General features: G+C 44.0%; 3 protein-coding genes across 4 annotated transcripts; 1 reads left to right on the forward strand and 2 right to left on the reverse strand.

The window, feature by feature from the left end:
- Positions 1–1,614: 1,614 nt before the first annotated feature.
- Positions 1,615–5,382, reverse strand: rad51c (RAD51 paralog C; the record flags this gene model as incomplete). The annotated part of the gene is made up of 4 exons (XM_083975697.1): positions 5,225–5,382; positions 3,169–3,418; positions 2,196–2,412; positions 1,615–2,112 (listed from the first exon to the last, which is right to left on the reverse strand). Exons 1-4 carry the CDS (start codon positions 5,340–5,342, stop codon positions 1,615–1,617), a joined length of 1,083 nt encoding a protein of 360 aa, XP_083831823.1. The 5' UTR covers positions 5,343–5,382.
- Positions 5,383–6,150: 768 nt separating this feature from the next.
- On the forward strand, positions 6,151–10,385 carry abt1 (activator of basal transcription 1). 2 transcript variants are annotated; one of them, XM_083974600.1, is made up of 5 exons: positions 6,151–6,218; positions 7,024–7,442; positions 8,393–8,568; positions 9,774–9,959; positions 10,092–10,385. In XM_083974600.1, the coding sequence occupies exons 2-5, from the start codon at positions 7,031–7,033 to the stop codon at positions 10,269–10,271; spliced, it is 954 nt and encodes a 317-aa protein (XP_083830726.1). In that variant the 5' UTR covers positions 6,151–6,218; positions 7,024–7,030; the 3' UTR covers positions 10,272–10,385. The 2 variants fall into 2 exon arrangements, with proteins under 2 accessions (XP_083830726.1, XP_083830725.1); XM_083974599.1 differs by having other exon boundaries at positions 6,154–6,218; positions 7,027–7,442.
- A 1,764-nt stretch (positions 10,386–12,149) lies between these two features.
- Positions 12,150–14,206, reverse strand: comta (catechol-O-methyltransferase a; the record flags this gene model as incomplete). The annotated part of the gene is made up of 6 exons (XM_083975698.1): positions 12,150–12,371; positions 12,453–12,584; positions 13,193–13,386; positions 13,464–13,581; positions 13,743–13,904; positions 14,186–14,206. 6 exons carry the CDS (start codon positions 14,204–14,206, stop codon positions 12,150–12,152), a joined length of 849 nt encoding a protein of 282 aa, XP_083831824.1.
- Positions 14,207–14,805: the final 599 nt, after the last annotated feature.

Below are 14,805 nucleotides of genomic sequence, written 5' to 3' on the forward strand. Positions count from 1 at the left end.
ACTTGTCATTGCTCTCTTCGTTTAAAAGTGAGGGATGTGTATCTCAGGCCTGAGGGGAGGAGACTGTAGTGTGTGTGCAGTGTCTGAAGCTATTTGAAAACCTTTTTGTTTAGTCCTTCTGCTGTAGATGCTGTGAAGTAACCAATGCTGACCTAACCTGCTCCGACTCAGGTTAACTTCAGATGATCAGATCAAAACCTGGCGACACTGACCAATCAGATCACTGGAAAAAAAAGACTTTACAATTAACTGGTGGCCTAAATAATAAGCATGAGAATTTTTATGAATCAGTGGAATAATTTTGCTGTTTGAGTGTTTCCATGTGTCCAACCTGGTTTTATCTAGTAATCTAGTAAAAGCTTCATTTTAATTGAACAAATATTCTTTAATCCGGCAGGATTCCTGACAGTCTTCATGCTTTTACTCTGTCATCACTGCTCAGAATAACATGAGGTGTATGAAGGACAAAAACATCATGTAAGAATGAATGAATGAATGAATTAATGCATAAATAAAGACATTGTTATAGATTGTTAAATGTATTTATCAATACATTTATTTACGTATTATGTATGAGCAGCATATTGGATGGCCCCTCCTCTGTTTGACGCTGGACTGGTTATAGAGATGAGATGGGTGGGTGGATGATGGATCTACAGCTGCTGTCTTGACTGATCCACAGGAGCTTAGTTCCACTTCTGGAACCAACTAGCACACGACTCTGGTGTGGCCTCCAAGTAGTGAGCCAGCTGGATAACAGAAGTACGATTAAATTCTAATAACTTTTGTAGGTCATCTTTTCACAGGACATTAAAATCAAGGCTCCCTCAGTCTCCCTCCTCTGTCTTGGAACCACCACATGAGCAGTGTCCTGATTGGCTGAAGGTATCACTGATACCAAGAACCAGAGAAAGCACTGGTGCTCAGTCACCTGAACCCATCATACTCCATGTTGAACACTATGTCTCTTCATGTGTGAACAGACTGAAGTGAACTTGTGTCTGGTCCGAGCGTGTGAAGGTTTTACAAACAGTCTGACATGTTGTTAACTGATGGATTAGACGGACAGACAATAAAAACCTGATTCAGATAGAACAGGATCTGTTCTAGTCTCTCTGACCACTTCACCCTTCACCCATCCACACACATCAGTGCCAAGTTAGTTATCTTCTCAAACAAGGGAATAGTCCATGAGTTTGTTGTTGTAATACTGATTTCAGCCACTGGAGGCTGAAGTGTACAGTAGTGGCAACACAGTAAAAACAGCACTACAACTGTCCATGTTTCATGCAGGATTTTTTATTTTTCCATCTAAAACAAAAGCTTCATCATCACAGTCCAGGACCTGGACCCCACTGATCCCAGGTCAGACTGAGGTTTGGATCCTTTGGAAATGGTGAAGGCAGACTTCCATGCACAGAACCTGCACCTGTAACACCACTGCGAGTGCACATTCATCTAAATTAACTATAAATTATTACAATTATATAATATTATATAATAATAATTCAAGTATGTTTATGTTCACATGTGCAGCTGAGAAAGTAAAGAAGATTCTTTTCATTCATCCTACACATTCTTCACTGAAGATCAATACACAAACACTGTGACCATTCAGCAGCGGGCATCTGGCTGGCTGACAGCTGATTGGCTGGCATCTGTGCGGGGCCGTTTGCTCTGTGGCTGCTCTGATTGGTCGACATCCCTGAATCCATCAGGGGTAATCTGGTATTGGACGGAGGTGTCCATGTGACATGGAGATTTAAAAATGGTTGCAAGTCTTCGTGAGTCCTCCCACTGTAGGTGGAGCCTGATTGTGGGGGCGTGGCCCCAGCTCTCCCCAAGGGCAGGAACCAGCAGCGATTGGCCGCCCCGCAGCCGTGTGGTCATGTGGTTGGTGATGACCACGGCGAGACTGTGTCTGGTAGCCATGGTAATGAGCTGCTGGGCAAGGCTATGGAGGAGGCGTGTCTTCTGTGACAAATCGTCAAACAGTCTGAACGGAAACGCCACGCTGTCAATCACCAGGAGGCGGGTCTGTGGATGCTCTGACAGGAAGTCACTCAGCAGATGAAGCTCAGCTAGCAGCTCCACATAGTCATGGCAACGCACCTGAGGGTCAGATGGGCAATCAGACTCACTCTCAGAAACACCTGGGTGTGACTTCAGCTACCATGACAACCTGTTATCATTACCATGAAGATGTTGGACAGGATGGTCTCCACGGTGAAGGTCGTCATGGCATCGCGCTGCTCATCATCTTCAACCAATAAGGAGCAGTGTCTGACGGCAGCAGTGGCCATGTCCACCACTCTCTGCAGCACGAAGGTGCCTTCAGTGTCGATGTAGAGCACCTGACCCTCCACCCCCCCGAAGCACTGAGGGACCTGGACGTCCACCGCCAGCTGCAGGCTGAGCAACACATAGGTCACATGGTCACAGATGTCAGATTAAAGGGATAGTAGCATTTTTTTTAAAGTGGGGTTGTATGATCTACAAATAGCCCCCAAGTACTTTAATTGCAGTAGAAGACTCTCTGCACTCCTCCCGTTAGCAACGCCAGCCCATAGTCCTACCCAGAGATTTACACCATACAGTGTTGTGAACAGACCCAAAGAAACGGCCTATTTTCACGGCCTAAAAGAGGTTTTACCTGAAAAAAAAAATACACAGTTCCATTGTTCGCTATAATATAATTTTTTTCCAGCCCCTCAAAGTGCAGGAAAAACACAGTTTTTATTTGGACCCAACCAACTCACGTATCCCTCCGCCCAGGGTTAGCGCCCGCCGATCAGCAGTTGGTTAGCTCCAAATAAAAACTGTGTTTTTCCTGCACTTTGAGGGGCTGGAAAAAATGATATTATAGCGAACAATGGAACTGTGTATTTTTTTTTCAGGTAAAACCTCTTTTAGGCCATGAAAATAGGCCGTTTCTTTGGGTCTGTTCACAACACTGTATGTTGTAAATCTCTGGGTAGGACTATGGGCTGGCGTTGCTAACGGGAGGAGTGCAGAGAGTCTTCTACTGCAATTAAAGTACTTAGGGGCTATTTGTAGATCATACAACCCCACTTTTAAAAAATGCTACTATACCTTTAACAGTGTCTGTGTGTGTCTGTGTGTGTGTGTGTCTGTGTGTGTCTGTGTGTGTGTGTGTGTGTGTCTGACCACAGCTGTGTTTTTCCAACTCCTGGAGCTCCACAGATTTCTGTTATTTTCCCAAGTGGAAATCCTCCTCCGAGAGCATGGTCCAGCTGAGAGGAGAAAGTCACGATGCTCCTCATCTCCTCCTCTTTCTGCAGGAGCTCCAGAGCCTTCATGGGGCCTGACACTCCACCTCCACCTCCACCTCCACCTCCACCTCCACTGTTCACAGCCTGCAGCACCTCCTCTGCCTCCTGCTGGGACAGACCGGCATCTGCAACACAAAACATCACCAAACACGTTACACAATTGACTCACATAATAGAGACTACAGACTCCACAGGAACAGGTCAGTGTTTTCAGTGGAAGAGGCTATGGTGGAAGACATGGAAATGAAAGGACAGGGCAGGAGATGAAGACATGTTGTCTTAAAGCAGAAGTAAGTGTGGTGGCCCTGAAGTGCAAAACACAACGGCAAATGAGAAAACACAACACAAAAAGAGAAAACACAATGGCAAAAGAGAAAACACAACACAAAAAGAGAAAACACAACACAAAAAGAGAAAACACAACGGCAAAAGAGAAAACACAACACAAAAGAGAAAACACAACGGCAAAAGAGAAAACACAACGGCAAAAGAGAAAACACAACACAAAAAGAGAAAACACAACGGCAAAAGAGAAAACACAACACAAAAAGAGAAAACACAACACAAAAAGAGAAAACACAACAGCAAATCAGAAAACACAAAAGCAAAAGAGAAAGAGAAAGAGAAAACACAACGACATTAACCAAACCGGAAAAGGTAGGTACCCTCAGGCGACATGAATCGTCGCTGATTGGACAAAAGAACTGGTCCGTGCTTTGAACCGGAAAGACAACACCGCCTGCGCGACAGACAAGCGGGACTAGCACAGAGGCCGTTATGTATTGCCCAAAATGTTTTGCTTTTGTGTTTTCTGATTTGCCGTTGTTTAGTAATTTGTTGTTGTGTTTTCTGATTTGCCGTTGTGTTTTCTCTTTTTGTGTAGCGTTTTCTCTTTTGCCGTTGTTGTCTGATTTGCCGTTGTGTTTTGCACTTCAGGGCCACCGTAAGTAAGCGATCCGGTGGTGGTTTTGGCTAACTTCCTGTCAGCTGATGGAGTTAGCAGTCCCCGGCCTCGTCCCTACGTCACCACATTCACATGCATCCCTTGGCTGCACACACAGAGAGGACCGCCCCTTTATGCCATTCTCTCTCCTCATTGGATAAAGGTTGTAGGATACAAGGAAAGTTTTCTCCTCGGCTTACAGCAGAGCAGAGTGACTGACAGACCCGTGTTTCAGACCAAACACTCTATAGAAGTGATTGCTGTCGGAAGATAGAACTATTTAAGACTTATATTAAAACAGAAGTAAGCGATCCGGTCGTTTGTGCTAATGCTGCGTTCCAGACAGGCTTTTGAAACCGTAAATTACAGCTTCAAGTCACGACTTACGACTTTGTAGCGTTCCAGGCAACCCACTCGTGTTTTTCCGAGCTGTTTTACCTGTGAAAGTCACTATAACGGCCACTCGTAACTTCCAACCCGTGAACTCGTACCAGATTGAACTGGTACGACTTCACAGGTCGGAAAAACACTTTACGAGTTGCCTTGAACGCACCATAACGTCTTGTCAGCCGATGGAGTTAGCAGCCCCGCCCCATGGATGTAGCCCCGCCCTCGTCATGGATCTATAGGTCCTCGTCCCTACGTCACCACATTCAGGCGCATCCCTTGGCTGCACACACAGCCCTTCATGCCGTTCCCTCTCCTCATTGGATAAAAATTGTAGGATACCAGAAAAGTTTTCTCCTCGGCTCAGAGCAGAGCAGAGTGACTGACAGACCCGTGTTTCGGTCCAAACACTAAGTGATTGCTGTCGGAAGATACAACTATTTAAGACTTATATTAACACAAATATTCAGCTTACTTCTGCTTTAAAGTTGTTTGTGTCAGAAAACTAAAACGCAGTAGTTAGACTGGAGTCCTGTGGAGATTAAAACCGAACTTATTTTGACTGCAGTTCGATGGAACAGCGGCTAAAAACTACTTTTACCTGTGCTGAGTTGTGTCGCTTTAAGGTGCAGCAGGTCTGAGGTGAACTGGAAACCAGCGCCGACCAGTTTGAACCTCACACTGGAACTGAGAGACAAACTGGAGACCGCCCTCTGCATTTTCACTCCTACCTGCTACCCGCTAACACTTTCTAAACATAGCGCCATAACCGGTATCCCAGAATGCCCCTCACTACAGAGCAAATCAAGCCGACTGCACTTCCGGTTTTACTTTTCAAAGTAAGACTTTAATTTTGTTCAATTTTGTATAGCCGCGAGATCCATTCTCCGCGTTGTTGTTGCTCATATGTGGATTTGTAATTTCAGTTCATGATTTATCTTTTGATAAAGTTATGTTAGTAATGATGAGTCATTCAGTCGGTGCTATTATGTGCTTAAAATGTGCTAAAATTGAAGGCATTCAACTTCAATTGTAGCACTTAATAACTCTAATGCTAGTTTTTAATGCTGTGCAGTCTGAAATTTTAAAATATAAGATTAAAAAATGATTAAGTCAGATTTTTCTGGTTGAATAAGTACATTGTCACTCACTTACAACTTCAACTTAGTGTTGTCAGTGACACTATTTCGGTCCTGCCTGCTGTTGAAATAATATGACAAAGTTTCCTGTTCTGTGTTGTATTAGATAGAAGCAGCAGCAGTGAGCTTTGTTTGTTGCCTATACCTACTATGGTAATATAATGAAAAAAGTTAGGCTACAAGAAAATGTTTATTTGGGGTTATCATAGAAAAGAACCTGCAAATCAATAGAATACAATAACTTAGCAAACGCGCCTTAGTATAGAGAGAGATAACGTTTCACTAGAAGCGATTAATTAATTTCAGCTAAATTTTATTTTGAAGGCGCTGAAGATGTGTATCAGCTGATTTTCGTTTTGACGCTTCGTGTCGTCATTTGGACGCGACGCCGCCGCACGTGAAGGCGAATAGAAGCCGTTTTAAGAAAAGCATTGAGGATTTAACGTGAAACTGGAGGTGAGCTTTTATTTCCTATTCTTCTAGTCACGGCCTTATATGGCTGAAGCGATGATGACGAAGTAGCTAGATCATAAGTCAGTACGGATACTTTATCTGTTGTGAGACACTAGTCAGTTGTGGTTGTGTATTGGTGAGGCTTCATTTGTTGACGTTAACAGTGCACACAGGAAAGGACTCATTCAGAGTCAGTGCTGTTTTGATGTTTTGATGTTCTTTACTCGCCTTTATATCCCAACTAAAGACTTTCAGCGTCAAATAATGTCAGTCAGCAGACAACTTGCAGCTGCAGCTGATGTCTGAGTCTTTCACAGCTAAGTTTCACTTTCTACTTATCTACTAAATCCATCATGTGAGCTCTGGCGCTGCCCTCAAAACACAATGAAACCTTCAGCTTCTGGGACTGAGACAGAGACACTGGGACTGAGACTGGGACAGGCACACCGTGTAGAACTGGGACCGATTCTGGGCCTGGGACTGACTCGGGGACAGGGATTGAGTCTGGAATAAAGGCTAAGACAGAGACTCTGGTACTAGGACTGAGTCTAAAGACAGGTGACTGGGACAGACAGAGAAGCAGAGCGATAGAGCCATACCTGTGACTGTGCTGTGTTGATCATCTGAGTCACTTCAGAGAAACACACTCATCTGACATCTATTTACTGAACTGGAGGAAAGACATAAGTCAGACTCTGTCTGGATTCAGGTCTAGACTCAGATCTAGTCCGGGTTCATATGGCAGGCATATGCTTCTGTTGCTATGTCTTCAGTTTGTTTCCTCTGTTTCTGTTCAATGATCAAAGAGCAGGGAGATGGAGAAAAGAGAGGACGAGGAAGAGATGAAGACTGCAGCCCAAGGAGATGCAGAGGAGGAGGAGGTTGAGGAGCAGGAGGAGGAGGATGAAGAGCAGGAAGAGGAGGAGGATGAAGAGCAGGAAGAGGAGGATGAGGAGCAGGAAGAGGAGGATGAGGAGCAGGAAGAGGAGGATGAGGAGCAGGAAGAGGAGGAGGGAACAGCTGCAGACAGTGGTGATGATGAAGATGCTGATGGGAGGAAGAAGACGACCAAACAAAAAGGTGTTGGGGTGACTTCCTGTTCAGACCGGAAATGTGTTCCAGGAATCATCTACCTGGGTCACATTCCTCCGAGGCTCCGCCCCAAACACCTGAGGAACATGCTGTCGGTGTACGGAGAGATCGGACGAGTGTTTCTACAACCTGAAGGTAAAAAGTGTACACACACTCACACACTGATCAGGGATGCAAACAGCGCGCCGAAAAGCGAAACTCGCTTTTTTCATGACCAATTCGGTGACTTGTGTGAATCGTTCAGATCCGAAGAGTTTTTGTTTTTGGGAGGGGGGGGGGGTCTCAGCGTCTCAGCGTCTCAGCTGGGGTCAGTAAAATGTTTTTCTAACAGGCTGACAGTGACAATCACGTGAAACTGAGGCGAACTCATTCATGGTTGTCTCTGATTATACTGATAACAGCCGACCTCCAATGTAGACGTGCGACATGCGCGCTCATTGAAGCGGCGCGTGTCCGCGTGCAGTCGGTGCGACGGCGACGCCGTTTTTCCCCCCGTGCATGTGGAGCTGTGCGCCGCGGACATGCACGGTTCCCTACGTTGCTGTGTCAGGCAGGTGTTTCCACGGAGCTCTGCCCCGTTTCAGAGGTGAAGGAAGCCCTAAAGACGTCGCCTCCGCGATGTAGAATGTGTTCAATTAAAGTGAAACTAACACATTATATAGGCCTATATGTCCATTACACACTGAATGAAACATCCCATGTCTTTATTTATTCAGTTCATTTTAATAGTAATAATTATGACTAACATTCAGTGAAGACCTAAAATTCAGTATCTCCAAAATGGAAATATTGAAAAAGGATCTTTTTTTTTTAAAGCATTTTTAATAGGCCTATAGAAATGTTGGCCTTCTGAAAACTATGTCCATAATCAATCAATCAATACTTGGTTGGGGGGTTGAACTACTGGAAATTGACTTTTCCATGATATTGTAATGTAATCATTTGTTAATGGTGAGCACCCCCCCCACGCCAGACAATTCCTCTCTTTTTTGGTCCTGACCCGTTTGCATCCCTGACTGATACACTGATATACTGATATACTGATCTGCCCAAGGAGTTTCACCGTTTCCTCTCTCCTCCCTCAGACCAGCAGGTGAGGCTGAGGAAGAAGAAGTCCGGTCTGAGGAGGTGTGACTTCACTGAAGGATGGGTGGAGTTCAGAGATAAGCGAGTGGCGAAGAGAGTGGCGGCATCTCTCCACAACACACCGATGGGAACCAAGAAACGCCAACGCTTCTTCTCGGACCTCTGGAGCATCAAGGTACAGTCTCCCCGGGGTAACACTTTACTTGAATAGGTATTCATAAGATTGACATAACACTGTCATAACCATGACATAACAGCTGTCATAAACACCAATGAAAACTTATAACAGCTGTCGTTAAGTGTCATTCGGTAAGTTATGTCACTTTTGATGCAAAGTTGACATTGTTTGAGATATTTTTGTTCTGACAACTTGACATAAAGACAATTTCAACTGTCATAGCAGACCTAGTTGCCAAACTTTAAAAATGATGTCAAGTTCTCATAACAAGGACATCTCAAATAATGTCAACTTTGCATCAAAAGTTACATAACTTACCGAATGACACTTAAAGGGATAGTTCAACATTTTGGCAAATTGGCCCATTGCCATAATCGCTATAGTCATAGCAGTAGGTTTGTTACCTTTAATTGTCGGTGTAAGCTATTTTTAGAACGGTGGAGCGGAGCAGCAGGCTGCTCAGGGCTACGCTATGGAGGCTAAGGGAATGTCTTGGTTTTCCTCATCAAACTCATCAAATACACAACCCAACAACTCCAAAAGGCTGTCGTGGACAAGTTGTGAGCTGCACAATCACCACGCTATGAGATAATAACGGAACGTTACGAGACGGAGTTGTTTTAGAGGTAAATTCATGCAAAACTGCTGATACGCGTTGCGTTCAGGGACAGTTTTTCGGCAAGCAGACTCTGTATTTACCCTGTATTTACCTCGAAAACGGCTCAGTTTTGTAACGTTCCATTATTATCTCATAGCGTGGTGATTGTGCAGGTCACAACTTGTCCACGAAAGCGTTTTGGAGTTTTGGGATTTTGTATTTGATGAGTTTGATGAGGGAAACCAAGAAATTCCTTTAGCCTCCATAGCGTAGCTCTGAGCAGCCTGCTGCTCTGCTCCGCCGTTCTAAAAATAGCTTACACCGACAAATAAAGGTAATGAACCTACTGCTATGACTATAGGGATTATGGCAATGGGCCAATTTGCCAAAATGTTGAACTATCCCTTTAACGACAGCTGTCATAAGTATTCATTGATGTTTATGACAGCTGTTATGTCATGGTTATGACAGTGTTATGTCAATCTTATGAATACCTATTCAAGTAACCGGCAACATGTGACATCATCCTTGAAGAAGGACAGACAGACAGACAGAGCACTTTAAATCACTGACACACTAAAGCTGCCTGTCTGTCCGTCTGTAGTACCTGCACAGGTTCCAGTGGACTCACCTGAGTGAGCGACTGGCCTATGAGCAGACGGTTCTGCAGCAGAGGCTCAGGACCGAAGTTTCTCAGGCAAAGAGAGAAACAAACTTTTACCTGAACAATGTGGAGAAGAGCGCTCACATGGATAAACTGAAGAAGAAGAGACAGAGAGATGGACAACAGGTAAACTCTAAACCTCCCGCATCCTCTCACCTGAATCTGTCTGCAGCTTCAGCACATGTAAAGTCAGAATCAAAACACACCTGTGAAACGTATGTGCTTATGTTGGTTGTAAAACATGCGTGTCTCCATCAGGTGGACGAGAAGACGTGGGATTTCACTCAGCGTCAGACAGAAGAGGAGATCCAGATGAAGAAGAGGAAGAAAGACACGGTTGCCCAGAAACACCAGGACAAGGCCCGCCTCATACAGCAAAAGAGCCAATCAAATGTCTCCCTGCTGGCTAAGATTTTCAACTCCAAACAGTCAGAGTGACAGCAGAGACAGCTAACTGACTGTTGGACAGGACTATAGAAACAGAAAGCAGATTGTGATGAACTATGCTCAAACAACCGATTCACCAGCCATTAACAGGCCCTTTGAGCTGGGGGGAGGAGCCTTTGAGCAGCTTTTCTTCAATTTATTTCATATGAAAAATCTGTAGTGAACAAACTCATTAGAACTTGTATGTTTTCTGTAATAAAACCCCTTGACTTTTTACTGACCTTTGACTTTCCCAACTCACTGGTCAGTGTGTGATCACCTTTATCATCAATGATCATCAATATTCGAGTGAAACCAGCTGATGACCTGTATTTTATTCAGAGGGGTAGCTCAACGTTTTGGCAAATTTGCCTATTGCCATAATCCCTATAGTCATAGCAGTAGGTTAAATACCTTTGTGTGTGAATGGTTAGTTTCCTGCGCTGTGCCTAGCGCTGTATGAATGTGTGTGTGAAGGGTGAATGTGACCTACAGTGTAAAGCGCTTTGAGTGGATAAGTACATTTACCATTCACCATTTAATAATCGGTGCATGTTGTTTTGAGATCAGCGGGGCAGAGACGTGAGCTGCTCAGTGAACACAACAGAGGTGAACAGTACATGTCCTCTGTCCCTCATCAAATACACAATCCAACAACTCTAAAACACTCTGGTGGACAAGTTGTGACCTGCACATTCGTCACGCTATGAGATAATCATGAATAATTATTATAACAATAATAATTATGTAACATTATACGACACATAAAGCAAATATTAAGAAGTACTTGCGCTTAATCACTCCGCCCAGAAGCAATGTCTAGAATGTAGTACTGGTTATCCGTTTACCTCGAAAAACAACTCTGTCTCATAATGTTACATGATTATTTCATAGCGTGGTGAATGTGCAGGTCACAACTTGTCCACCAGAGCGTTTTGTAGTTGTTTGATTGTGTATTTGATGAATGATGAGGGAATTTAGAATAGAAATTCTATTCTATTCTATTCTATTCTATTCTATTATAGAATAGAATAGAATAGAATAGGAGGACCTGTACCATTCAGCTCCATTGTGTTCATTGAGCAGCTCACGTCTCTGCCCCGCTGATCTCAAAACAACATGCACCGATGATTAAAAGTAATGAACCCACTGCTATGACTACAGGGATTATGGTGATAGGCGGATTTGCCTAAAATGTTGTGTGTTAGGGAAAAGTTGTGATGCTTGGTGAAAAGGATCATGGGAGAGTCCTCACTCTTTGCGACAATTTTCAAAACTTTGTACCAAGCAGTTCCAGGAGAATGCCTTGGACTCCCATGGCAGAAGAAGATAATGAATGAGAACATGGTTGGAAGCAGCCCAGCAGGCAGAGTTTGTAGACACTTGTGGAAACATGCTTTGGTGAGACCTTGATAATTTAAGCACAGCAAAGCATCCCCCCCTTTTTTCTTTTTTTTTCTTTTTAAATGTGCAGCATGACCCAGGTCTGTCAGATCACAAGCACTGTTCCCCACATCTATGAGCCTTTGAAGAAGTGTTTATCGGATTTAAATAAACTTTATTGGCATGACAGATCAGATACCTTTATCTCAAGGTGCAGTGTTATTAACACTCACTGATGATAAGTAACTATCAAACATATCAAAATATCAATTACAATCTGATAAATGTACTTTTGTTCAATTCAAATCAGAGCACAGAGTAGCTGTCACTAACACATGGAGAGATAATAGAATCAGGTCATCTGTGATGCTTCAAACAGACTCACTCAACATTTAGCACAGAGTTGATTTTGTTTCTCTTCCTGACAACAGTCAGTATGTTCATACTGCAGCTGGACTTTATCCTTATATCAATTCAAGATATAAATAGTTTATTTTTTGTCTGTCTCTATCTGTCTCTCTCCTCATCTACCTGTTTGGCACCATGTCCGTGCCCCAGGTACTCGGACCTCTCTAGTCCATCCAGGACCCTGGTGTATTCAAGGTGAGCTTGGTAGAACCTGCTCCTGTAATTCTGGTTGGTTCTGATGTAGTTCACATAGTCTGGAGCTCCTGGACAAACCACATTATCAGCCAGGACCACCGACCCCCGGGCCAGAAGATTGCAGTCCTGCAAAGGTGGGGTTAGGGGTTAAAGGTCAAAGGTCAGTACATATAGTGGGCCAAGGGGCCAGAGGTTAGAGGTCATTACCTCCAGCAATCTGATGTCCGGCAGATAGCTGTCCTTCCAGTGGTCAAGGAAAACAAAGTCAAACGTCTGGATCCCAAACGTCTCGGCCATCTTGGGAATGAGGTCAGCTGACTGGCCTTCCAGAATACACACCTGTGAGAGTGACATCAGTAAGGTTCTACGAGGGTCCCTTTAAAGGTGCAGTGTGTAATAATTGGTTATTAACAAAATCTGAATATACTGCCATGAATATATTTGTGTATAATCGCTATAAAATGAAATTTGTTTGGTTTTATTTTCGTAGCCTTATAATTCTTTTATATATACACATAGTGTCACCATCTTGCTCCGCCATGTTTGTACGGCAGCCCGAACGGAAAATCCAGCCAGCCAGAGAGCGCGTTTCGTGGAAAGAAGAAGGAGGAAACAGCAAACATATGGTAAAATGGTTTAGATCTTCACTTCATCGCTCCATGCTCCTGAAATACTCCCAGTCGTGGAAAGGCCACCGTCATTTTGCCGACAGGAGGGGTGAGTGTGAGCGAGTGAATGACTGGAATCTGAACACTAGATATCACGGTTTTACCCCCATTCAACACACTGGACCTACAAGCCGACATGACTCTATGTCCTCATTGACTACAACTTTTTCACGTGTCCTCATTGCTTCCCGTTTGATGCTGTGGTGGTTCTGGCTAATTCCTGGATCATGTTTGTTAGGGTTAGGTTTATTTAGAGAGTGATGACCCCTGACCTCTGACCTTGTCCTGCATGCCTGCATGATGGATGACCTGTCGTGCCACGCAGACATACTCGGGGTTCATCTCCACAGTGATCAGCCTTGTTGCTGGGGACAACAGCCTGGCGATGCGGACAGCAGAGTAACCACAGTACGTCCCCAACTCCAGCACAGTGGATGGAGATGTCTCCATGACAATTGAATCCAAGATGGCTCCTGGGAGACAGAATGACACGTGGTTAACAGAATACACACAGCCATATACATATTTGTTAGTGTGTGTGTGTGTGTACCTTTCTCGTCTCCTACGTTCATCGCCCACTCTGAGTGTTTACAGAAGTGGTCAATGGCTCTAATGACACTGTCTGGATCTCCTCTGACTGCATTTATAATGACGGCCTGCAGGAGGCGCTGAGAGACAGACAGGTCAGACAGCAAGGAGGAGAGGGACAGGTGTCAGTCCCACAGACAGAGGGACACATCAGAGAGACAGACAGGTCACAGAGAGACACAGGTCAGACAGTCAGAGAGGGACAGAGGGACAATTTAGGTCAACACTATTCAGAGGTCACCTGAGGACGTGTTTTTCGTGTCAGAAAGTCAAGGGCCATCTCCAACAGGACGTCGTACCACAGCAGAGCTAGAGTGGAGTTAGACTGAACCAACCAGGGAATTACACAACGACACACAATGTACAGACCAACCAGGACCACCGACACTGTGAGCACAGACATCTGAGAGACAGAGAGACACACTCACATCAGAACTGTCAACAGAAGCAGAGACTGACTTCAGGAAGTAGCACACACACGTTGATGTAAATGATCTGTAACAATTATTATCTGGATAAATAATTAGTATCCACACAGTCGTAGAGTTACTTGAGTCCTGTGTTACTGTAGCTTTCAACTGTTCTTGACGTTTCACTCCACTACATTGAAGACAAATGTTGATGTGCAGTCTTTCAGTCTTTTCCTTTAAGCACTAATACATTTGTTTTTCCACTGAGAGTTACAGGGAGAACTTGTTGGGACATGTCTTCAGTGCAAGACAGTATCCAGTGTCCAGTAGCCTACGCTGATTGCTTTGAATGCTGTGTCACCTGACTGAGCACAGGTCAAACACAATCCAGTCCACAGGTCTTCACAGGTAAGGTTTTTTAAAATGATTTTTTAAATGTTTCTGTTGGTTTAAACACTATCACACTGACAATGGTCAAAGACAAAGACAGCTGCTGCTCATCACCTGTGTTTTACCAAAATGCTTTTCCTGTCGTCATGCCCCACCTAGTGGTCAAACATGAAAATTACATTATGGCTCCAACAGTTGATTTTAGTTTTGTTTTACCTCCACTATATTTCTGTGACTTACTCTTACTTGGAAGCAATAAGGCTTTCAATCAGAGGATATTTTAAAATGTGATAGACCACACTGTGCTCACCACAGGATTGAGGAAAACAAGAAGATTCCTCACCAGAGACCTTGGTCTGATCTGAAGTTCCTTTCAAATGGTTTAGAAATGAAGAAAGATTCCTTTGGTGTTTGATGTCTTTGTGTCATTTTCTACAGTTATATTATCCACAGATTATACAGTCAGATTGCTGACAGAGTCATTACATACTGTGGAATAATACA

This window comes from Trachurus trachurus (assembly GCF_905171665.1).
Source record: "Trachurus trachurus genome assembly, chromosome: 7".
NCBI classification, from domain to species: domain Eukaryota; kingdom Metazoa; phylum Chordata; class Actinopteri; order Carangiformes; family Carangidae; genus Trachurus; species Trachurus trachurus.

Coding starts and splice junctions, on each gene's coding strand:
- abt1 (XM_083974600.1), top strand. CDS start 7,031: ATGGAGAAAAGAGAGGACGAGGAAGAGATGAAGACTGCAGCCCAAGGA. Junction 7,443..8,392: donor AGTGTTTCTACAACCTGAAG/GTAAAAAGTGTA, acceptor CTCCTCCCTCAG/ACCAGCAGGTGAGGCTGAGG. Junction 9,960..10,091: donor GACAGAGAGATGGACAACAG/GTAAACTCTAAA, acceptor TGTCTCCATCAG/GTGGACGAGAAGACGTGGGA.